The sequence below is a fragment of the Dermacentor andersoni genome, chromosome 9 (assembly GCF_023375885.2).
Source record: "Dermacentor andersoni chromosome 9, qqDerAnde1_hic_scaffold, whole genome shotgun sequence".
NCBI classification, from domain to species: Eukaryota; Metazoa; Arthropoda; class Arachnida; order Ixodida; family Ixodidae; genus Dermacentor; species Dermacentor andersoni.
In genome coordinates, this window is record NC_092822.1 from 26,916,384 (window position 1) to 26,939,907 (window position 23,524).

The 23,524-nt window shown below is 47.1% G+C and overlaps 1 protein-coding gene across 1 annotated transcript; it reads right to left on the reverse strand.

Annotated features, from left to right (window-relative positions):
* Positions 1-3,232: 3,232 nt before the first annotated feature.
* Positions 3,233-21,627, reverse strand: LOC129383848 (uncharacterized). Its single transcript, XM_055068782.1, has 7 exons — positions 21,261-21,627; positions 17,251-17,370; positions 14,268-14,470; positions 7,922-8,006; positions 5,612-5,755; positions 4,842-4,949; positions 3,233-3,444 (listed from the first exon to the last, which is right to left on the reverse strand). Exons 1-7 carry the CDS (start codon positions 21,625-21,627, stop codon positions 3,437-3,439), a joined length of 1,035 nt encoding a protein of 344 aa, XP_054924757.1. The 3' UTR covers positions 3,233-3,436.
* Positions 21,628-23,524: the final 1,897 nt, after the last annotated feature.

Sequence of the window (23,524 nt, forward strand, 5' to 3'; positions counted from 1 at the left end):
TTATTTTAGATTGACTACCTGCAGGGTTCTCAAACAATTCTTCGTTAGTCTAAACTAATTTAATGTTTCGCTTTAGTGTCCCTTTAACAATAAATTAAATTTCGGTGTATTACGCGCCAGAACCATGATCTTATTACGAGGCACACCATAGGCATGGACTCTGAATTAATTTCGGCCACTTGGGGATGTTTAACGGGCGTTTTGTGCATATCGTCCCCATCGAAACGTGGTCGCCGCGCCCGGCATTTCATCCTCGTGCTTAGCAGTGCAACACCATAGCCGCTAAGCCACCGCGGCCTGTTCCAGGCCTTTATCTAATGGCCTAATCTCTGACAGAGTTGTCAAAGCTTAATCGTGTATGTGTGCGTTTGACGCAACGTACAGATAGTCTGTAGGGTAGCCCATCTGACGGTAGCCAAGCTGTTCAAGGGGAAAAGAAATTTAAAAAACACGTTGCAAGATACAATAATAAGAGCGATGGTGTTGGGTCGTCAGACCTCTAACGACTGAACACAACGTGTTTTATAGTCGCATGTTGCGCGGCACCTTTCCAATCTTTCTTTTTTTTTTTTTCGTTGAACAGCCTGGCTAACGTTAGCTTGGACGCGCGGTATTCAGTAGTTGAGACCCTAGCCCACTCATATCTTTCTTTTTTTTTTTGGCTCTGTCACGCGATCTTAAATCGCCATAGCCTTGCGGCATAAAGCGATGCAGTTAAGTGAGCTACCGGACCTGCTGCACGTGGCGACGGCTAACACATGGCCGCGTACATGATAACGCAGGAAGAGAGCGCGGGAGGCTAAGTTTCATGAAACCTGAAAAGTCTAATGGGAACATGGTGTGCCCCTCAAGATCATCACTAGCGTCTTCGTAGCGCGCGCCCTCAAAAAAGAACTATTATGGAAGGGATGTTGTGTTTCTATTGACTTTGTGTCGCATTCAATAAAAAATTCGTTGATATGCATTGAATATCATGCAGTATCTCTGTAAGGGCGGCGCGTAGGCGCCGCTCCGCTAAAATCACTGAATAGGAGCAACGAGCTATGCAAATTGGTGAATGAGCATACTGGCATATGGCCCGAGTCATCGTTAAAGTACGCCGTGCGGCATAGCGCTGTAATGAACCAAGTGTGCAAATAGACACTAGAGATACTGGTAGTCTTCTGAAGCGGAATGATCCTTCGCGAGGTGTCCCCTTTTCCTACAGCACATTTTATGAGCGCAAGCAGAAAATTAAAAAGGGGTGGGGGGAGCGAAATTTGCCAGCTCACCTGCCAGTCTTGGTTTGGGTTGATTTTCTTTTACTGATTGCGCATACCCACTGGTCGGGATTGACCAATAGGCACAAATTACATTATAAAAGACGTTTAGTATTTACTAATAACGACAGAAAGCTTTGTAAGAAAGCAAATGATTGAAAAATATCATTACGTAATGTATTTCTAATATTTCCTCGAAACAAGTAGAAGTTCTTTCACGGCAGAGCAAGCATCCTTGCGACAGTGGTAAGGAAGAAGCGCCCCCTCACTCCCCCTCAAAAGAAAAAAAGAGAAATGTCCGGGATGAAAGAATTTACTCCAAGTTGTCAAAATGGTAACTAATTTTTTTTACATAAATATGAGAAACAGCGGGGAAAAAATTATCGATCGTCTCAGCATCTTCCCCGAATGGATTCAAAGAGGCATATCAGCCCGGTGACGGTAAATGTCTAAGGCATGTATCCGAGGACGTACTCCAGGGAAAAGAAATTGAATTTCGCGAAACTTAAGGTACTGTTAGGTTTGGTGTCGTTTTCCTTTTGTGATGGCGCATGCCCACTACGGGAGATTGGCCAATGTTCAGATGGTATTAGTAAATTGCAGTTGCTACTGAAATTAATGAAATTGTCAGAAAGAAAGGAATAAAAAATATCATGCAAATGATTTCCTTTCTCTTTTTCTTCCCCAAATGACGCTTCTCTTCGCAGGTATGGTGTATGCCGCTATCGTAGTGATCTCGTGCTTTCTAAATTATTAGTTCAATGCGTGATGGATGTCACCGACACGTATTACAAAGAAAATGTGTGCGGCTATCGAAATGCGAAAATTAGCTATGTTTCCTTAGGCTCAGTAGTGATGGTCATAACCATTACATGCATCTGTCTATGCGCTTTTTTTAAAGGTTTCTGGGCCCGAATTCACAAAGCTTCGTTCGTTAGGGCTGTTTGCACCTGACCCGCTGTATTCGCTCGTAATGTCGTGACGGGGCGTGAAACAGATGACAGGCAAGGCGCGATTTATATGCCGTCTGTTTACACAGGTAGCCAAGATGGCCGAACACGCACAACGCCACGGTGATGGCCGTATTTCACGTTCGTCGAAACGGCTCGTAACAATATGCACAGCATCAGGATTAGTTGGCATTTCCTCTTTCGAACAAATTGTATGGTATGGTATGAAGAACTCCATTTAGGCCCTGAGGGATCAGTCTGGGACTGATCCGGGACGCTCCCACGTCGGGACAGAGAGGCCGAGCCCCTCTGCCGGTCACACATGCCCTCTGGACAGCCCTCAGTTGTAGCTTAAGAGCCATTTTGTGACTACAGGCGATATACTACAGAAATGTTTTTAGTCCTTGTAGTAGCTAGCTTTTGGCCGAGAACAGTCATGCGCTGACACTGTGGTGCTTCCTACAGAACTCTGATCGAACCGTTCATCGCTGAGTTTTTATAAAGATATTGTGCGCGTGCGTGCGTGCGCGCGTGTCATTGGTCATGCGACGATAATGGCTTACAACTGGGACCTAACTGTCATTCAATAACTGCCTAAGACTCATCCTTTTGCGTAAGACTTCCAGTGAACGTTCTGTCTCCTGCTTTCTTCCTACTACATATTTTCAGCCGTCATCAATTGGCCAGTTCTTCCACCAATACATTTAGTCAACCAACCCGCTACTACACCCTCTTTGGGGCTGACTGAAACCGTAGACGTCGTACCGTGGCGGCACCGCTGTCTACTTCTCAAACTGGGAGCACGCCTCCTCGACCATAGGTCAAGACGCTTCGACATGCTAAACGTTTTACCCTTCGAGTTGTCCGATAAATGCTAGCGCATTAAAAAAATCATATAGCCAAGCTACCAGACAAATGACATGGCCTTAACGAACGTAAAAAACACCGTCGCGAAGCAATTCACGTGAGCGGAAAAAAATCGTGGATTATGGCAGACGCCACTCGATTCAGTTCCACGCAGGTATCGTTATGTTTTATTACTCTGCTCTCGCACGCGCTAAATCCTGGGCAGTCACCGCGACTCAGGCGGTCGTGGCTCTCTTGTCTGGTCTGGGTAGCTTGAACGCGCTCAAGTTGAGTGCCGGGCAGTCCGGGTACTGGTCCAGGTAGTAATAATCCAGGTTGAACACGGCCACCCCGTACTTCGTCCGATGCCTCACCGATCTGTCAGGCAGCTGTGATTGCGTTGTTCGTTATGCACCACAAACGTAAACATCGGAAGCGTATTTTTACGAACAACGCGCCGCCGAAGACACATGATAACTACGCCACTTGTTTGTTAAAATAAAACGTTAACTATCATCGAAACTCGAAGCAATAGAATAATATGTGCGACGATAAAAATACCGAAGCGAGTACTGATTTGAGTGGTGCACTGCATAACGAATAGTTCATAAACGCGTACGTTTTACAGTGTTTAATGTATATATCAGTACGAGCAATCGAAGTTCGCCGAGTAGTTTGATCTGATGGTCAGCGTGGTGTCTCAGCAGATGCAGAATTCATGCAGCTTGGGGAGTGTGTTTGTGCACGTCGAAATGCTGAACACGAGCAATTTCTTCGAACAATTTCTTTAGTTCACAGAGAAATTTGTGCGTTTGCACAAATGTCGCCGTTTAACGGCCTGCTGCTCATTCCTGAAATGAATTTTACAATACAGAGTTAAGAACTCGTGCAATCTTTTCCAATCAGGGCTTCGCGATCAAGCTTCTGTATCCGTATCGTGAAAAAAATACCTAAATGAAGGAGCAAGATACGCCCCATATCCTTTTTCAGAAGAAAAGGCTGTAATTATCCTCGTTCTGTTTTCTGTATAAGTAAAAAAAAATCAGATCGTCCGTTATTTAGATCGCGCTGATCTGCCCAAACGAATGTAATCTTTGTCCTCCTGTGAAGCTTTATTTGCCATAAATTGACTGTTGTACCGCGTTTCAATACAACGTCTCAAAACTGACGAGTCATCATCGTCATCAGCCTATTTCACATTCACTGCAGGAATTACACCATATCCAGCGCCAGACATCTCTATCAATTTTAGCCCATCCTCGATGAAATTTTCTTTCCATTGGCACCCGTTCCACTACTCGGATAGATCACCGGTAATCTGGTCTGTTAGCACAGAGATGTCCAATAAACTGCATCGCTGCGGAGCTATTATATTGACTTAATGACTTCCTGTTGAAGTACCTTCAAAGTCAAGTCACTTGTGTTCGAAATAATTTTTTTTCCGCACTTTGGTTTCTTGGGTCTCTTTCTGGTGTACCAAGCATCCTCTCCTGGTTTAAGTTGCTTATTAATATTGCCTGAAGCTAGTACACTAACACAGCACGAATAATCTTTTTGTGTTTGTTGTTCTTTGAATGCACAATATTCACGTGTGCACTTTTTCTTTATCTGTGTCTAGACGTGTCTTCCAGATTTGTTTCCTTTGTCTCAAATATATATTTCAGTTGCTAGTCAGCCATTTGCCGCGTTGCCTCTTAGTCCTGTCTCTATATTGAGGCTGTATACGATGCTATAATATTGAACCATCTAGCCCTGACCAAATACCCGTAATGAAAGTCAGGCTTACCAGTGATCTTGTAGAAGCGGTAGTGAGGTATTCTATGACAACCGTATTGGAGAATCCAGAAGGGACGCTGTGCCCATCTCGAGCTGCGCTTCCAATGAGTGAACATCGCTGAAGCCAAAAGAAGAAACACAAAGAAAAAGCGAATTTTCAAAAAATTGAAGTTAACCTTACGTAACGTTACAATTGTGTCTGAAATCGTCGATGATATTATATATATATATATATATATATATATATATATATATATATATATATATATATATATATATATATTGTCACGTGGTAGTGACGTATAAAGAACACAGTAGCAATACTGTGAAAGACGAAACTGTAACTTTTATTGGGCGAACCTGTGCCCACAAAACAGGCTACACTTAAAGAACGGCGACAACGGCGAACACAGTCGGCGATCGTCAAAATCTGATCAGCTGGTCAAGCGCCCGGCTCTTATAGATCAGTCGTCGAGTGTTCCAGACTTATCGCTGGAAACCAGATAATGAAACCAGATAACACGAGGTTCCGTAAAAACAGGCCGCGGATAGAACCATCGATAACTTTCTAGAAACTTCCGATACATGCAGGCGCGTCCTGCGCTGTGCGATAACATTTGTTAGGCGGTGAAACGTGCACCCAATATAGACATACAAGTACGCGTGTGAACATATATACATACATATATATATATATATATATATATATATACATATATATATATATATATATATATATATATATATATATATATATGTATATATATTCTTGATACTCACAGTGGAGCGGGGAACAAGGTTTGCGCCCACGCAGGGGCTTCCACGTTCCGTCTGTTGACCGTCGGTAGTGATCAGAATCAACGCTGCGGTCGTAGATATGGCGACGGGCAGAAGAATGTCTTGCATTAATTTGATCACGTTGTACTGGAGTGGATTAGACGAAACGAGGTTCCCATAGTGAAACCGAAACTATGAAAAAATGAAATAATATGGTAACTCGGGCCGGTTAGCGTAGCATATAGTTCGGGTTCTATAGGACCAGCGCTTGTACGACAGGGCACTAAAGAAAATGAGCATGTCGCGCTGACTACCAACCGTGTACGAGCTTACTTTTTTTCGTCTTGCCTTGCAAGGTATAATGGCCGCAACAAGGGAAGGAAAGAAAGCCCCGTGTTCCGGCGCCGCCTCTATTTTTTTCTTAGTTTGTTGCTTCATGCAGCTCTTACAACTTGCATGGAAAGAAGCAATAAACGCGTGAGGTTACAAGCCAGCGCCATAAACGGATTTTTTTAAATTTTTGCTTCGTATAAGCAACGGCCCTGCCAAATCTGAAAAAGTAAATGTCACCTGCGCACAGACGTGGCACTCTTAGCTCTCTGGAGTGCGGTAGTTACAACCGGTGACCGTTTTATACGTACCGTAAAATTTCGGAGATTTTCGCTCGTGTCACCTTCTGCTGCTCTTAGCGGAATGTTTACTAACACGGCTGTGCAAACAGTAAAGCAAAGCTATAGGCGCAGCGTCAACTCATTAGTGTTTACCAGTTGTATAGTCGGTTCACTGCACGGATATTGCGACTTTTGACGCTAGCTATAGACACATGCAAAGCGATGAATTTCATGTGGGCATCGTTAACTTCTACGTTGAGATTTCATGCCTGCGCCTGCTGTAGGGCAGCCTGTTATATATTTTGCACGTCTGCCCTTCCGCGAGAGCTTCCACTTCCACTTTGGTTGCAAAGGTATGATGTCTTTGCGCTGCTAATAATTCCAGCATGACCACCCGGTGCAAATATTATGAAACATGGTTAGAGTGCTAAGGAAAGCAAAAACCCTAACACAAAATGCACATGAAGGGAGATGAAAAGCTAGTGACTACTGCACAAAAGAATACATGCAACAGAGGTCACACAAACCCTTTGTGCGACTTCAAGGCGCCCATGACAGGACGAATTTTTCTAACGTACGGGAACCGAAGCGCAAATAACTGTTATTGAGATGCAATTAACCTGTCGGAGTCAATGTGAAGCGTAGCGCTTAAATAAATGCTAAACCATTCAAAGAGACCCATACGATTAGGTTTATTTTCTTCCAATGAAACTTATCTCACGCGATGGTTATATTTATGCACCGCAAAAGTGTTACGACGTCTATGCCGCTTGTGTCCCATTGGCACGTGTATGCAAGTGCATTTGCGGCTCTATACCAGTTGTGTCACACTGTAAAATACCCATTCTGTAGTGACACTGGAGCATTCTGGGGCGATTCTGGAGCATTATAACAGAATTGGCAGGCACCCAATGATGCATACCGAAAGAGTTAATTGCATAAAACCAAGTACATCAAACAAACCCACTTAACTTAAAATTATGTAATGCACTATTTCATGAAGACCTGGGTATGCTCTAGCGATTCCTACAAACCGACATTGTGTGTTCTGGATTTATGTAGTGCTTTTTTTTTTATTGCGCCAAACTGAAGAGCGCTGACTCGAACTATACTTCGACGGTCAGCATACAGGGTTAACATAAGCCCTTTAGCTGGTACTTGCGCTTGGGGCATATACGTATAACAATTATATATATATATATATATATATATATGCGGACAGATATATCCGGTAAGGAAACGACGAACGCCAAGACCAGGGGAATAGGAAAAGAGAGCTTAGCTTTAAAAGTCTAAGAAGGCGTAACGCCATTTCATGCTTGGTTCGATGCGTACCTGTGCCTAGACAATTCATGCCGACGCATCAAGACAGCGGCCTAGGCTAGGGACGCCAGAATCGCCAAACGATCTCGAAAATTGGGGGGCCCAACCCACTCGTAACTTGCGACACAGGTAAGTTGAGACGAAACAGAAGCTTATATATTCAATATTTATTGGCGATCGACGACAGCCAAAGCGCAGGCTTCAAGACATGTCGCACCGAAACGGAACCGACGGGTGACGAAATTTTTGCCTAAGTTACGTTACCTGACTCACAGAGCATGCGCAGGAAGGAGAAAGCTGTTTTTCTTTTCTTTAATACTCAAAGCATTTACCTTTACTAGCCAAGGCTGTTATAATGTAGGAAAGGAATCCTTCTCACCTTGCTTATCAAGACATCGCTTATTGCAATGGTGCAGGGGACGACGTCTCTTTCGGGATGTGATTGGAATATGACCAGGGACACGCTGTAAGAAATAGAGAAAGGTAGCTAACCAGAAATCGAGAGTACATAAACAAGACCAGCTATGTTCATGTGTGCTTTAACGAATTAACAAACTTGCTGCTTCACAAAGAGGAATCTGTTCATTTCTCTGTATCTTACAGGCAAGGAAAAACAGGGGGTAAGTGGGAGATGGAAATTCAAGACGATGAGCAAACGAGAACGAAGTGAAAGCAGGAGACAACGTTTCGAAAAGTGGCCTTGAAGAAGACAATTCCACTTGCCGAAACGTTGGCTCCTGCTTTCACCTTGTTCTCGTTTTGCTCATCGTCTTACAGACTAGGTGAGAGATACAGAATAAAAAAAAGTCATAAATTCTGCTACTTGACAAGATGGCTACGTACTATTTTGACATCCGATAATAAAGTTACACTTTGTTTCTTGCGTTGCTTGGATCCAGCTGACAAGACGCAGACGTGATCTTTGAACATGCATGTTAGCTGTTCTTCCAAAACAAAACTCAGTAGCGAGTGAGCGCTTCCTAGCGTCTTCTTTCACTTATTGCCTTGCACTTATTGCACTTGCACTTATTAATAGCAATGACCTTACGTGACCTCGGGGGTTCGAGGTGACTCCACACCAGGAAGACGGAGCGCAGAGTCATTTAACGACCACGGAATGCATAGACCCAACTTGACCAAGAGCATTACATGAAAGAAATTTAACACCGAAGGGCACAGAGAAATAAAAGCCTCTTTGTATTGAATATATGTAGTTCTAGTCCACCGAAACCATTACTCACAAAATGCACTACAATAGTCCTGCGTCCACGTTGTTTCATATTCCCCATTTCGTGCCTTCTAGCTTGAATGACCAGAACAAAACATGTGCAGTACAATGTGACGCGCACTAAAATAATCCGCCCTAGCCTAACTACACCACTATTCTTACGTTCGCATTAGAAATGCTGTTCACTTTGAAGATAACTTGATTTCGCGTGATTCCTTTAAATTTGTTGGTAAACACTTGTCTAAGATGCCTAGTTTAAAACTCGCGAAAACTATTGCGTACGCCAGCGACATCACGCCCGCCGACTGCTGCGAAATGGTAAGGAGATAAATATTGTGTGTGAATCTTCTGAATGAGAAGCATCTTTGCCTCTGACGAGCAATCTTCCAGTAGGCTTCAAAAAAAAAGGGAAACCCAGGTATATTCCACCCCGTGAAAGTGGATGTACAGCGAAGCTGCTGCCGACGTTAGACAAGCACAACCGACGTTATACAAGTACCACCACCTCAACTGACGTTAGACGACGTTAGACGACGTTAGACAAGCACTACCACCGCAAGCGACATACGTCAAGCGCGCCCGAACGCGTGCGCAAGTGCTGCATACGTGCTCGCTCCTCTAGGCCTTCCGCCTAGCGCAAGTGCCTTATTGAATTGTCTCAATTTGTCTCAAGTAAATCGCATCAGAGAATTTGTAGTGTACGAGTTACACACAAGCTGTAGACCTGATAGCTCCGGATTATGAGTGGAAGATACGAGAAAACGTAATTCTGCTACACGGAATCTCAAAGACGTTTGCCTGCTGCCGTTTGAGGGCTGCGAGTGGCTGCAGCCGCTCAAACAGACATGGTGGCCATACTGTTCTTTAGGTGAGTACGAGCCCACAAAGAATGCCTACAAACTAGAGGGTAGCAGCTTCGCTGTATATGTCCCTTGACGAGTTTTGAATTAGGGTCCTACAGCGGAGCACCCGGATGAACTACACTTTAGGCAACTGACGCAACTATAGAAATAAGATTTGTCAACTTTAGTCCTGTTCTTTTCTGTGGCAGCGAAAGCTCTGAAAATACTGGCGCGTGCATCACCTTGCATAACAATGATTTCCTTTAAAAAATTGGCAGTGGCATAGCTCGGCTATGCCAGGGTATACGTAGCGAAAGCTAATTCATAGCATGGTTAGCTTTGGTTAACCTTGATTGCAAGTCCAGGTTAGTCTGGTTGTCTAGCTCTGTTGCGGCGTTTAGCCAGCCGTTCGGCGCGCTGTTCGTCTGTTTCCTGGGCGATTCGTTTCCTCTTCATCTCGTTCCGATGTCGATTCCAGGCCTCCTCCTGCTTATCAGAATTGTCGCCGTCCATACTGCCGCCTCAACTGTGGTTGCGGCACACGCGAGCTCTCCTTTTCAATCCTCCGACATGTTATCAGGCATGCGACGCAGCTGGCGAAGCGAGCGGAGGCGAACGCAACGACGAGGAATGCGGCGTGACGTCATACCAAACGGCGGCGGGTGAAAGGCGCGGCGCTGCGCAGCGGTGGAACCCCTGTGGGTCGGTGCTACTAGTGGTGCATGCACAGTAGTGACTAGGGAGCGAGAGAGAGAGAAATATCCGCCGCGAGGCACGTGTTGTGACGTCATGTGCCTCCTCGGAGCACCGCCACGGCAAAATCGCAAGTTCGCGGCCAGTAATGCTTTCGCTTTAAATAGAAGCGGGAACAACTCCGCGCACGTCTCTTTCCATCATGACTTATAGTCGACGACAAAATAAGAATTGCTAGGTTCTATGTACACGGTCCAACTCGAACGCAGCGCGTCAGTCAAGAAGTATCGAATATTTGCATAAAGGTAATCGTTTCACGTATTCAAAACAGCTGCTTTCCCCGTACAGATCAGTCACTGCGTTCAGGATGAAACCTGAACATCCAGGGCAAATTTTGTGTGGCCTCGATACCACTGCTCAGCCATAGCTAAAAATTTGCCTTGAAATAACTAGCTTTTGTTTTCGAATTAGCCTAAAGCATTTACATCAGCATAGCAAATCCATTAGGATGGGAGCGGACTCCATCTGGCTCGGCTCTCTTTCAGAAGTGAAAGGCAGGTGTACTGCGTTTCCGTGGGAGGAGCTTGTTTGTAAATTTTAGGTTGAAGGAGGTGACGAAATTGCTGCTGATGAGAGGGAGGCGCGAAAAGCGTGGCGTGCTGTGCAAGCGAAGCGTAGACTTACCGCGAAGCAGTCCGCAGAGAGAGTACGTCCTGGCAATGAAACGCGAGGACAAATGCTTCACATGATGTGCTCCTAACCAGAACTAGATATTCCTTTCTTTAACCATGTGGAGGAGGAGGAAGAGGAGGAGAAACATTTATTTAAAACAGGAAAGGACAAGCAGGTGTCTTTCTGCTTGTGCGGGAGGCGCTCTTAGTCCAGGGCTCCTGCGGCTCTTGCTGTCTCCCGGGCCCGCCGCACCAGTTGCTGCTGGTTGCGAGGGTCCTAACTAGTCAGCACGGCCTCCCGCTGCTCGGGTGTGGGGTTGGGTATTTGAAAGGCTGCATCCTTTTCTTTCACGTGGAGGTAAACAGAGATGTTGAGCTTTGCGCAGTACCCGGTAGGTTCGCGTGATATGTTCGACCCTTTGCACATGCGCAGCTTCTCCGCCGAGCCGTAGTGGATTTTAACAAACCGTCCTAGCGTGGCGTGCGAGATCATACAACCAAATAATAAGCGAAGTGGATGATTAGGCTCTTAGAGTGTTCTGCATCAAGAAAACGCATCACGGACGCTAATTCTGTGCCGCCATCTGCCGGGTGTGGAAATCAGAATACTTTCCCGCTCGCTGCCCTCTATCCAGGCCTAGCAGCGTTAAAGGATGGGGCGGATCTAAACAAAACAATAAGAGATCGCCAATACTTCGTTCCTAAGAGAACGAACTAAACGATGTCTGGTTTTACAGTTCTCGCTTCAGCGACGGAGAGCAAGTCGCAAGGGGGAATTCGAAGTGGGCGGTCGAGGTCTGGTCTGATTACTGTCAGTTTACGCAACCGCGGTAACCGGAACAGTAGTCAGCAGAATATGCACAGTGGGCCCGGCGTATGACGTAATACGGTAGCGTGTCACGCAAAGCTAAAAAAAAATTGCCTGTGGGTTAGCTCTGGTTAACCCTAGTTGAATTGTGAAAGCAAGAGCTGCATGGCTACGCTTCTTCTGGCGTTTCTTGAGCGCGTTCTCTCTTCCTCGCTTGGTTCTGTCATTGTTGCGTCTCTTTCGCGCGCTCCATAACGACTACACACACTGAGGCGAAGCGCATATATATATATATATATATATATAGATATATATATATATACCCCCGCGAGGCGACACCTCCTCTCCCTCTACCCCAGGGGAGCACATCTGGCGGAGCGAACGGCGACGGCAGCGGCGTCGACGGTGGCGCCATCTGTTGGAGCGCGGCTGCGGCGTTGCTAGGCAACGGCGGCTCAAGGTCGTTCGTCGGCCACGGCACATGGCATACGGTGAACGGCTGCCTGCATACGGCATACAGCACGACGAGCCGAAATGGCTCGCTGACAGGCGTAGTAAAGCTTTCGCTTTAAAATCTCTAATGCCTCGACAGGTGTAACGATAGCGTTTGCTAACGTAAGGGTTCACGCACGTTTGCGCGTGCTGGCATAAGACCTCGCAGCAAGGAAAGCAAAAGGTTTTACCCGCTAAGAAGATCGCGGAGCTTTTCTGCGTTTTCCTTCGTCAAGTCTGCATCCGCCGGGTTAATCTTGATTCCGACAATCTTCGGCATGTCTCCGGCACTCGTTCCATTGATGGCGTCAAAGGCGAACTTCCGGGAGCAAAATATGATAACAGGTGGTCATGCAAACGCGCACACAGCAAGCACTCGAGCGCCAAAGGTAATCCTAATCATCATCATCGAGCTAATTTATTTTATTGTGAGGGCTCCTAGCGGGGATTTGCATAATAAGGAGGAAGGACAGTCACGAGTAATAAGCAATGGTAATTTACACGACCAGAAAAAGAATATTGCCAGGACAAGAGAAATTACGGGAACGTGCATATAAGAGCAAAAAAGTCCCACACGTAATACCAAGGAGGCAGTCAGGGCGCTCACACAGCAGGGTTACGCAAAATTAAGTACGACAAGTAAAAGAAACATCAGTTAGCGATGTGCATTTTACGGCATATATTCTAACACTGATTATCAAAACCTTGAAGAGTTATGTTCATTTACTATTTATTCAGTCAGTGTATCCTATATACCAATGGCAAATGGGAGATGGCAAATGGATTAGTCGAACCATCTATCCATTGCATGTTAAAATGGGAAAGTCGCAGCTCCACCCAATAGGCGAAGCGCCGATTGTGATAGGAAATTAGGGGACAGCTATGTCGAGTAAGGATAGTAGTTTTATCGGTCGTATAAACCTGTAATCATAGACATACTAACTATATTAACAAGCATGGCGTGCACAAGCAAACATGAACACATCTTGCTCCACGACTGCGGAAACTCGCTGTCAAAACGTTGCAATGAGGAAGCGCGGCAGCAGCAGCGAGCGAATTGACCTTCGTGCTGCGTCTCGCACCAATGCGAACTAAGCCACGAAAATACAGCGCGCCTTGCACTGCCCTCATCGCAGACCACCTCCAAGATACAGCGGCCCGGAGCGGAACGCGCCCCGCCCCCCTCCCTACCCTCCCCCCGAAGCCTTGAGCGCGACGGAAGACGGCGCGCTTCCTCCCCGCTTTCTTACATTCTGTGCACGAGATTGCGCCGTGTATGGCGGCTCACCCTCGCACGTAAAGCATACGGCACGCGGCGATCGACGATTTGATCACCCTTGGACTTTATACGGAACTTCAAAGCGAAGTCGACGGCAGAAATGCGCCGCCAGTGTCCACATACGAGGACAAATTAAGGAGTATTTGCCCCTATTTTTTTAGCGAAAATACGGCTTTACATGCGAAGTCAACATATCCATTATCAGCGGTGAACCTTTCTTGGAGAGGCCCGGCCTTATCTGCCGGTAGCTCCGCGGCTCGGCGTTGCTTTCAGTTGCTGAAGATGCGGTTGTGCTTCACACGTCCATGGCGTGCGAACAACGAACTGGGATTCCTTTTCTATAGAGCTGGAATCGCATTAAGAGGTTCTGTGTCGCTACTGATTGACGATATGAAAGGAATGTTCCACTTTAAAACAGCACCTTCTATATTGCTTTAGTACATACTCCATCCTTGTGACAGACGGAATGCTGTTTGCCAAACGCCGCCAGACGCGTCTTCAAATTGTGCCAGCCCGCCGAGAAAGATGTCAATCCGAAGCCAGCACTTCCCGGCATATACCCATGGGTGCAACAGTACAGCAGTGCCAGTTTTGATCCAGTTTTGCACACTTGCTCCGCACAGCACCGTCGGCGCGCTCTAGACAAGGCTGCTCACTACTGTACAGACCATTACGCGTTCGACACTCCTTAGCAACATGGGAACCCGCTTACCATTACTTTCGGCATCACAGCGGCAACGTCAGAGAAGTCGTCCGCCAGTACGACGCTGAGGGCAGCGTAGCCGTTGTTCTCCCAACCATCGATGCGACCCAGACTGGCGTAGCACGCTATGTCCTGGGAGCCATCGTAGTCGAAGCCGACGTACTTGGCCTTGCTTTCATCCAGCGCAGCGATCGCCTGGAGACCCGCCTTGGCTGCCGATGACGAATGAAACGCAAGCGTCAAGGGAGCAACGCGAAAATATCTGTCCCACAATATAAAGCAAATACAGATGATAGGACAGCTTGATCAGATGCTCGACAGCAGCGAAAAAGAGCACACGCAATCACTTGCGAACAAAAGCACCAGGCAAATATAAAGTTCAGGCTTAAGATCTGCAGGCATCTCAGTAGTCATTGCAAGAAAATTCGCGTATAAACGATACGACGTCATCACACTCATATAGGAGGCACTCAAATGTGCAGTTCAAAAAAAAAAAAGCAATAAAATCATCTACATATTGCCGTGTCTTTATTGAGGTAAGGACAATGCAGATAAGAACAATTCGGCATATAAAGAAAAGACAACGAAGAAGATTTTAGCGGGTGGCCTCGAAAGACCCTCCCGATTACTGCTACTGCTGATCGGTGCTGTTAGTCCCCGGGTTTTTGACGTCACAGCAATATTTAAATATTTTATGGGAAGCATATTACTAGAGCTCAACCCAGCTCCTCAGGCGCGGCGGTGTCGCCTTCAATACCGCGTGACACCTTGACGTCACGACAGAGGAGAAACAGGGCTCCAACTCGCGCCGTCGCTCGCGGCGTCGCGGCGGTATATAAGCAGCTGCGCTTTCTAGGTGGCTTTGGCTCAACTCTTGCAAGATGGGCTGGGTGGGAATCGAACCCACCCAGCCTGGGCTGGGAGATGGGCTGGGAGGGTCTTGCAAGATGGGCTGCAAGATGGGCTCTTGCAAGATGGGCTGGGAGGGTCTCCGGAGTGTGAGACGGAGACGCTCCCACTTAGCCACGAGTACGATGCTTCGAAGCGGTACAAAAGCGCCTCTAGTGAATGCGGTGTTGCCTTAGAAACGAGCTGTTTCTAAGCCTCAGGCGTGCGTCGCTTGCTCAGGCGCACATTTCGTTGCCGCGCCGAACGTTGCGTTGCTCGACGCTCACCGCGTCCAATGCGGGGCGCGTAGTCGCTGCGCCGTAGCCCATTGTCTTACACCCCTTGGCGGGTCGACGGGAACGCTGTCGCGTTCCACTCTTGAAGGCGAAGCAGAGTAACGCATGAGTTGTTTCTTCTACTAGCCGAACCAAATATAGCCAAGCAACAGCAGTTCACCAGGCTAAACAGTGGTTCAACAACTAAAATAAAGGCTAGTATGCTTCGCATCTTGGGCTTAACCTTAGCTAAGCCACAGCCATCTTTTTATGCAATAATTTGGATGATCTAGGCGCTGGAACAACTGTTTGTCAATTGTAGTTAAAACAAATCGCTTGAAATTGCAGCTAGGCAGGACGCTATACAAATATCTTTCTTTAGGAAAAAAATGAAAAAAGTATGTTGTTACTGCGAGAAATTTGGAGCTCGCTTTAGCTTCGCCTTTAAAAGTGGAACGCGATAGCACTCAAAGGTCCCTGACTGCTTCTCACGTTTCCCGGCAACTTGAGCTTACGTAACCGCAATGTTTACCGGGAAACGCTGGTGGCGTACGCTTTGCACGAAGGCGAGCTTTCTGACAGAAGCGCGATCTCTTGCGTGGGCCGCGATGCGGCAGATGCGAGTGCCATCTGGTGGGGCTGCAAGGAACCGGGCTCGCCGCTCCATGGCCTCCTAGGTTTGCGCGCGCAGATCTCGGACGCCGTGGCTGGTCTATAAATGGTAGAAACGCTAAAAAAAAAGGGGGTTTGTGTTTGAGTTCCGCGCAAATTAATGTTTTCTCGTATATTCAAATTCCAATCTGACGCTATCATGTCTGTAGGTTGTGTGTAAGTCGTACTTTATGATTTTTATGACATATTTTACTTTGAGAAATTCAACTGGTTCGTTGACTTCCTTGCGCTACATGGAGGGTCTGCGCGGTATGCGTGGTTGGGTTTGCATAGCTCGGAATGATCTTTACCGAAACGACGTTCGATGCTGGACGCAGGACAATATGCGACACGGGGCCCATAACGCTATCGCGTTAATAAACGCGAATGCCTTTGTCCCCTTGAAATGACTGCTCATATGCCTGTACGTGGAATATCATTAGGTTCATAGAGGTTAAACGTGTGTTCCCCGATCATCTCGCGTGTTGGTAATGCCTGCAGGTACACCGTGTCTTCTTGCCCTCGTGTTTCTTTGCGGTTGGCTAGTCTTGTCAAGCATGACCAACAGGCCCACATTGCTACCCTTTTCGTCATAGCTACGTTCATCTTATGGGGCGGTTTGATCGACGTTCGTCAAAACCGACCGCCCATGGCTTCACCTGCCTCGCCTATATCCACAATCTTGCGATTTTATGTCTACGTTATGAAGAGTCAATTCTGGATCAACATCAGCGTTGGTTGAGAAATAAAACGCTGTTGTAATGAAGTGAAAGTCCTCGAGCTTAGTGAAAATAAAGAAACCTGCAACATTTCGGTTGAAAGCGTAGTTTCCACTCCAATTTTTCTCTTCAGAATGCTTCTAAATCACTGGTGGTTTGCATAGGCCCCCCTTCTTCAAACTTCGCACACTGGTGTAACTGGTTTTCGGTCACAAGAAATTTGTATGCCACGTGTTGCATGACGTGTAGAACTCATTTCCTACTGATATCTTTTAACTGGAGACCCCTGCGATTAGCTACTCGAAAAAAAAATCTTTCCTTTGTTCAGGTTGTTGATGCCCCAAATGCCTGCACTTGCCCTTGCAGAGGCAGAGTCGTCGCGGACTTTGATGGAGTGACCAGGCGAATAAGTTGACGGGAAGATAACCTTCCGTCGCAGATAAAATGACGACGACTCACGTCCAACGTTCCCACACGCTGATCCCATGCTGTAGATGACGTTGTCGCACGGCTGGTACAGCTGGACATAATCGACGGTATCGCTGGCAGCTCTCTCGGAAGTGACGCACGTCAGACCCGCTGCGAAGATTGTGCCTAGCCTCAGCATAGTACCGTTTTGTGTCGGTGAGCCACAAAACATCGTCATCTAAGCAAGCACTTGCGACTTCGATACGTTAGGCTTAGCCTGACTCGAACAATTTTAGTTGAACGCGTGGAAACGCAAACTCAATGAAAACATAACCGGACGTGGTTTTATCTGCTGCCTTTTGTCAAAGCTGTTCAAGCGCATACAATCTATTAGAGCACAAGGAGCCTTTGCTGGGGTGATGCGTATCGCAAGGCCTGAAGGAATCGCCCAGTCATGTCAGATATGACGCGGTCTAGCCGCTTATGTCTTACAGTTAGGGGGCCCGTATTCACACACACACAAAAAAAAATGAACTTACGATAGACATTTTTTTTTAAAAGCAGATGCTAGATATCCAACCGGGCTGAAAGACATATTTGTGAAGGCGGCCAGGCAGAAAGAAACAGCACTGCCAAACGAAAAAAAAAACAAATTGTTGATTACGCCCCAGGTGAGCCAAGAGGAATTGAAAGCAATCGGTCGTGTCTTCTCGATTGAGAAAAACAGCACAACAATTTGCACTGAGGTGGGAGCTAGGGCTACCGCCATATTTTCCAACGCCATTTCTTCACGCGTGTGAAGCCGGCGCCAAGGCTCCCGCTTCAGCAGGCATTGGAGCGGCGATCAGAAATACATCCGCAATTTCGCTATTCGCTCCCTCTGAACTCTCCTGAATCTCAAGGCATACGCGGCTGGCCCACGAAATTTCCAAGATCGTTCCGAGATTCTGGCCACAATCGGCGGCACAAAAACGGCACTGTGGGTGCCAAGGGACTGTATTCGCTTCAACAGGCTCGACATTTGGCACACAGACATCGCCCCGACAACTGAATCCGGCTACTGCAGAATATATCTGTACCTTAAAGGCGCGGACACATAATGGAAGAAGAGGTCAGGAAAGTCGGCAACCATGTACAGGGTAATTGAAAGTGTGTCGACAAACATTCCGGAACAAGTACTCGGAACAGGGTGAAGTATGGGTCTGTGGCAGCAAGAATCCCAGGACAACTCAGCATATGCTAAACGGAATGCAAAGGTAATCTCCCAGTAAGGCCCGTAGGTAATGTCCATCTTTCAGAAGCGCTGGTATTTAAAGTGGATGGAACTACTAACTGGTTAACAGTCGAGTTAGGCAAGAGATGGTTAGAGCACTGGTGGGGAAAAAACAGGGAAGAGATTATTAACACCCGATCCGCTAGAAGCACTCGTAATTGTACAACATAAGTTTGGAGGTTGCTATATGAGGAAGAGAGAAAGTATAAGGAGATGTAATAAATAAAATTTAGGAGATGAGAAGCACCATGCTATATATATACTGATAAGCATGTGTAGCATACCTGATTAACTCAAGCAGGCTAGCTGGCTATTTGCTACCATCCGGTTTCAAAGGGGATGCGAGTAAACCACCATATTCTCCTTCCTTGCATTTGCGTTCCCATACAAACGAGAACTAGTTATGCCTAACTATAGGACGAGCACTTCGGTTTGCGCCTCCACCAAAACGTGCGGCTCCAGCATGATTTCGGGTTCTACACTTGTGTTTCACTTTACGCCGCAGCTGACCAAATTACTGCGATGCGAAATCACGTTCTCGAGCTAATCTTTTTAATATGCCTTCCACTTTATGCTTTGAGGATGGTGTTTCAATTTTCCGAGATAGCACTCACGGGTCGTGCACGACATTCTGAATGTCTAACAATTTATTTCTACTTTAGAGCGCAGCTCTTGGGATTCCGTGTGTGCTTAATTTTAAAGGAGAAAAGGAAGAGATAAGTACAGCGCCATTACGGCCTCTCGGGCGAGGGCACCTCCACAGTGCTGTATGGGTGGAGGATATAGGGATCAAAAAGAGTAGGAGAGAAAAGGGTGTATAGAGAGGAGAGGAGCCGAGTGGTCTTAGGAGCCCGTTTCTGCATTGAGCGTCGGCGTCCTCGGCGTATCCGAGCGAACGAGCACAGCGAATGATGAAAGAGCGAACGCAGAGCGCAGTGGGGGGATGGAAAACGGCGATAGCGAAGAAAGTGCGAGGAGGAAAGCGGAGAAGGAGGGTACGGCGAAAGCGCGAGAAGAAAGGCGTAGTGCGGCGCAAGACGGGTTCTGCGGCTACGACTGCTACGAGATGGCGCCAGAGTAGCGCTCCGGTGTCTGTTCACCGTCAGCATGCGACGAGCACGTCCACTGATTTAACACGGCAAAATGGGCGAGTTGGTGATTGAACATGTTCCTAGGGGTGGGCAGCGCAACCAGGACGAAAGACAAAAGGAAGTACACGATACGACTACTCGGCGGGAGTGGTCTACGTCATTCCGACTTTCGTGCGGCAAAAAGTACCTTGGGCAGACGGGACGCTGCCTTAACATCCGCCTTAGGGGGCACCAAGGTGCGATCAGGGATGCAACAGGCTCGAATCTCGCCGCACATTGTAGAAATTGCTTATGCAAACCTTTGTTTGAACAAACCGAAATATTGTATAAAAATATGAGTCAAACCAACCGCGAGATTGTCGAAGACTACTTCGTGCATGTAAACTCAGGCGCATCTGTCAGCCAGTTTTTGAATGGCAAGATAGGCTAACACCCTTTCACCCTTGTAAGCGTCACTTTACACGTCTTTACATTTTCTGCATATTTTAGTCACTTGTTTGAAAACATAAACCAGTTGTTAGACTGCGCTCGTATCGTGTACTTCCTTTTGTCTTTCGTCCGGGTTGCGCTCCCCACCCCTAGGAACACGTCCACTGATACCATATATGGAAACAAGGCGCTGCATGAGCGGAGGTCTGTCTGCGGCGGCTACTGTGAATCGCGCCCACGCGTCACCCACGCTCTGCCTCTCGCGATATCCCGATTAGTGATGCAGTCGAGTCACACTTATCTCCGTTTTCAATGTGCCGCACGAGACAGATTGCCCGCGCCAGCCGCTATATCGAGAAATAAATACGCGTGTAGAGCTGCGCTCAAATTTCGTATTAGGTAGTATTGTAATCGTCGGTGAATTTCTTTTACTAAAGCGAAAGATTTACATGCCCCATTAGGAGAAAATCAGTCGTAGTGGGCGTGACCGAAAGATGGTACCAAAATGGCTGACAGCGCAAAGTGCAAAATCACGTTAAGCAATACTCAAGATTGATGTCGAATTTCTCAGGGAGGTTCTTGCAAACAAAGTGAATTAATAGACTCAAGAAGGAAACTTGGTAAAATTCGGTCTGGGTGGGAATCGAACCCGGGCACATCCGGTGTGCGAGACAAGCATGCTTCCCCGACGCCATGTCGGCTCGACGGTTCTGGCTGACTAAACAAGTGGCCTAGCGTGTGCGTCACTGGGCACGTGACGGCGCAGCCAATGGGGAGGAGGTGGCGCCAAGTCATGAGTGTATCACTTGAGCTCGTTCGTGACGTTGTGAGTTCTACAAACGGTATAATGCGTTCACATGTGCACACATGCGCAGTCCTAAGTGTCGCTGCCAATTTTTTTTTATTTATTTAGGACACTCTTACAAAATTGCCTAAAGAGCCATGGCTAAATGCGAACAATTACCCGACTAGGAGCAGCAAACAGCGCCAAACAACAAAACGAAGAGAGGGACACAGACCACAGCGCTGTGGTCTGCGTCCCTCTCTTCGTCCTGTTTAGCGCTGTTTACTGCTCGTAATCATGAAACAACCAGCCCAAATGCGTACTCTTCTGCTTGACGAGATCGGGACACCTTTATAGCTGCAGTAAAAGGCGGAGCGGACCGCACAAGCACATATCACTGTCGAGTATAGTGTCCCTTTAACAAGTGCAGCAGCATGTGGCTTACCTTCCTACGCCATCCGTAGTGTTTCTACTGTCGGCTTACCATACAAGGTAGCTTCGCCATTTCCGTCGTTGTCGTCGTCGTCGTGAGTGTCGTCGGGAGTGTCGCCATGAGTGTTGCCATGAATGTCGTCGGGAGTGTTGCCATAAGTGACGTCGGGAGTGTTGCCATGAGTGACGTCGGGAGTGTTGCCATGAGTGACGTCGGGAGTGTTGCCATGAGTGACGTCGGGAGTGTTGCCATGAGTGACATCGGGAGTGTTGCCATGAGTGACGTCAGGAGTGTTGCCATGAGTGACGTCGGGAGTGTTGCCATGAGTGACGTCGGAAGTGTCACCATGAGTGCCGCCATGAGTGTCGCCGTGAGCAACATTTGGCGGTCCATTCCCCGTAAAATCGGGAGCAGGCATAATCAGTGGTGTCTCCGTGCCTTCTGCTTCGCGTTCGGTGGCTGCAACGTGACAAAAAACGGCGCCAAACAGTCACAGAGTGTGTACACAGATTCGGGCCCGATGTCCTAAACGCCGGCTCATCGTTCTCTCTACAGGAGGCGGTGTCCTATTCGCCATCGTTTTTATCACCCCCTTTGTGGCTGCCGTATATACGACGCAGCTCGGACGCGGGTGTAGCGTCACCTGCGGTACCTTGGCGCCATGAGTGTAGCCGTCCGTGCCTTCGCCGTCACGCTTGTTCCGTTCCTGACACTCATTCTCAAAACCTTCAGCCGTGACTGTAACGTGGCTCCCTTTCCGCACACAAACAGAGAAGCAGAATTGCCTCAACCATTAAGCTGGAAATGCCACTGTTCCGCTGTCAAGCTGTCAAGAGCAAATATAGTAACCATGAACAATTGCGATCGCCATTCCCTGAGTTTCAAGTGCTCACGTAGCTTATATATAACTTGCTCTGGAATGTGTATCTATGTCATCGGCATAAATTGAAACGCGAAAGGAAATAACTGATCATAATTCGCATTTACATGAATATGTGATATGTAATAATCTGCAGCCGATTTGTAACCGTAATCCCAAGTGTACGTTGTCGTCGTCGTCGTGAGTGTCGTCGGGAGTGTCGCCATGAGTGTTGCCATGAATGTCGTCGGGAGTGTTGCCATAAGTGACGTCGGGAGTGTTGCCATGAGTGACGTCGGGAGTGTTGCCATGAGTGACGTCGGGAGTGTTGCCATGAGTGACATCGGGAGTGTTGCCATGAGTGACGTCAGGAGTGTTGCCATGAGTGACGTCGGGAGTGTTGCCATGAGTGACGTCGGAAGTGTCACCATGAGTGCCGCCATGAGTGTCGCCGTGAGCAACATTTGGCGGTCCATTCCCCGTAAAGTCTCAGTTAAGCCATTGGTACAAATGCACGTGAAGCTGTGAACGGAACAATGCAATCGGGTAGTTTCGCCATAATTCGCATTTGAATTTATACTTCGGGTACATGAAAACATGGTTTATATATTACACTTAAGCTAGTACTAAGACAAATTTTATGAAGCATACCCTATAACATTTCCAAATATTAAATGCTCATTTTCCAATCTGCTGCATGTTTCCTGTATCACCATTGTAATGCCGCTGTACTGTTTCACGTGTTCTTCGTACGAGCGACCCATTCCTGCTTTATAGCCACATTCCATTCCCATGAACGTCCCCCCCCCAAAAAAAACAAAAACAAAGGGAACATTACTAAATTTGATCTAACAAGTTCAAGAATGTGTTTGCTCTCAAGAATCTCACTGATTGGTCAGTGCACACACACACCAATCAGAGTAACCAAGGCACAGGCTAAATCGATTAGCTGACAAGTCTTTGATTAACGTATACGTTGATGCTATACATTGCCCTCAAAACACCACCAACGGACGAAAGAAATCAGCAGCGCATATCCCATGTATTAAACATTCACCACTAACACCTTTCTTCGAGCTTCAATGTGAGCTCGTACACATACACACGGATGTGCCGTTTCAAGAAGAGAATAACGTTGATCGAACGAGGACTCTCAATGGAGTCAATGCTTCGTCAAGAGGACTCGCCTTCGTCAGGCAGAGCTCTGCCAAAGACAAGCGCGCTTGTCGAAACGTTGGCTACGGCGGCATTGCTTGTTCGACCAATGTTACTGGCAATGTCTGAGAAAGGGTTTACCCACAGTCTTCTGAATGTAGCTCATCACGATATCGGAACGCCGACCTACATTCAAGAAAGGCCCACTACAGCATTAAGTCTGCCATCTTGTTTTTTCTCATTTCTTCCGACGACAGCTTTACCGAACTATCGCTGTTAACAATAAATTGCTACTGCGCAG

What these genes read in the sequence shown, in the direction of transcription:
- LOC129383848 (XM_055068782.1), bottom strand. Translation starts at nt 21,627, where the DNA reads ATGCCTGCTCCCGATTTTACGGGGAATGGACCGCCAAATGTTGCTCAC. An exon ending in TGGCGAAGCTACCTTGTATG is followed by an intron (nt 17,371 to 21,260) that starts GTAAGCCGACAG and finishes CAATCTTCGCAG; the next exon opens with CGGGTCTGACGTGCGTCACT. An exon ending in ACCTTGTTCCCCGCTCCACT is followed by an intron (nt 4,950 to 5,611) that starts GTGAGTATCAAG and finishes TTTTGGCTTCAG; the next exon opens with CGATGTTCACTCATTGGAAG.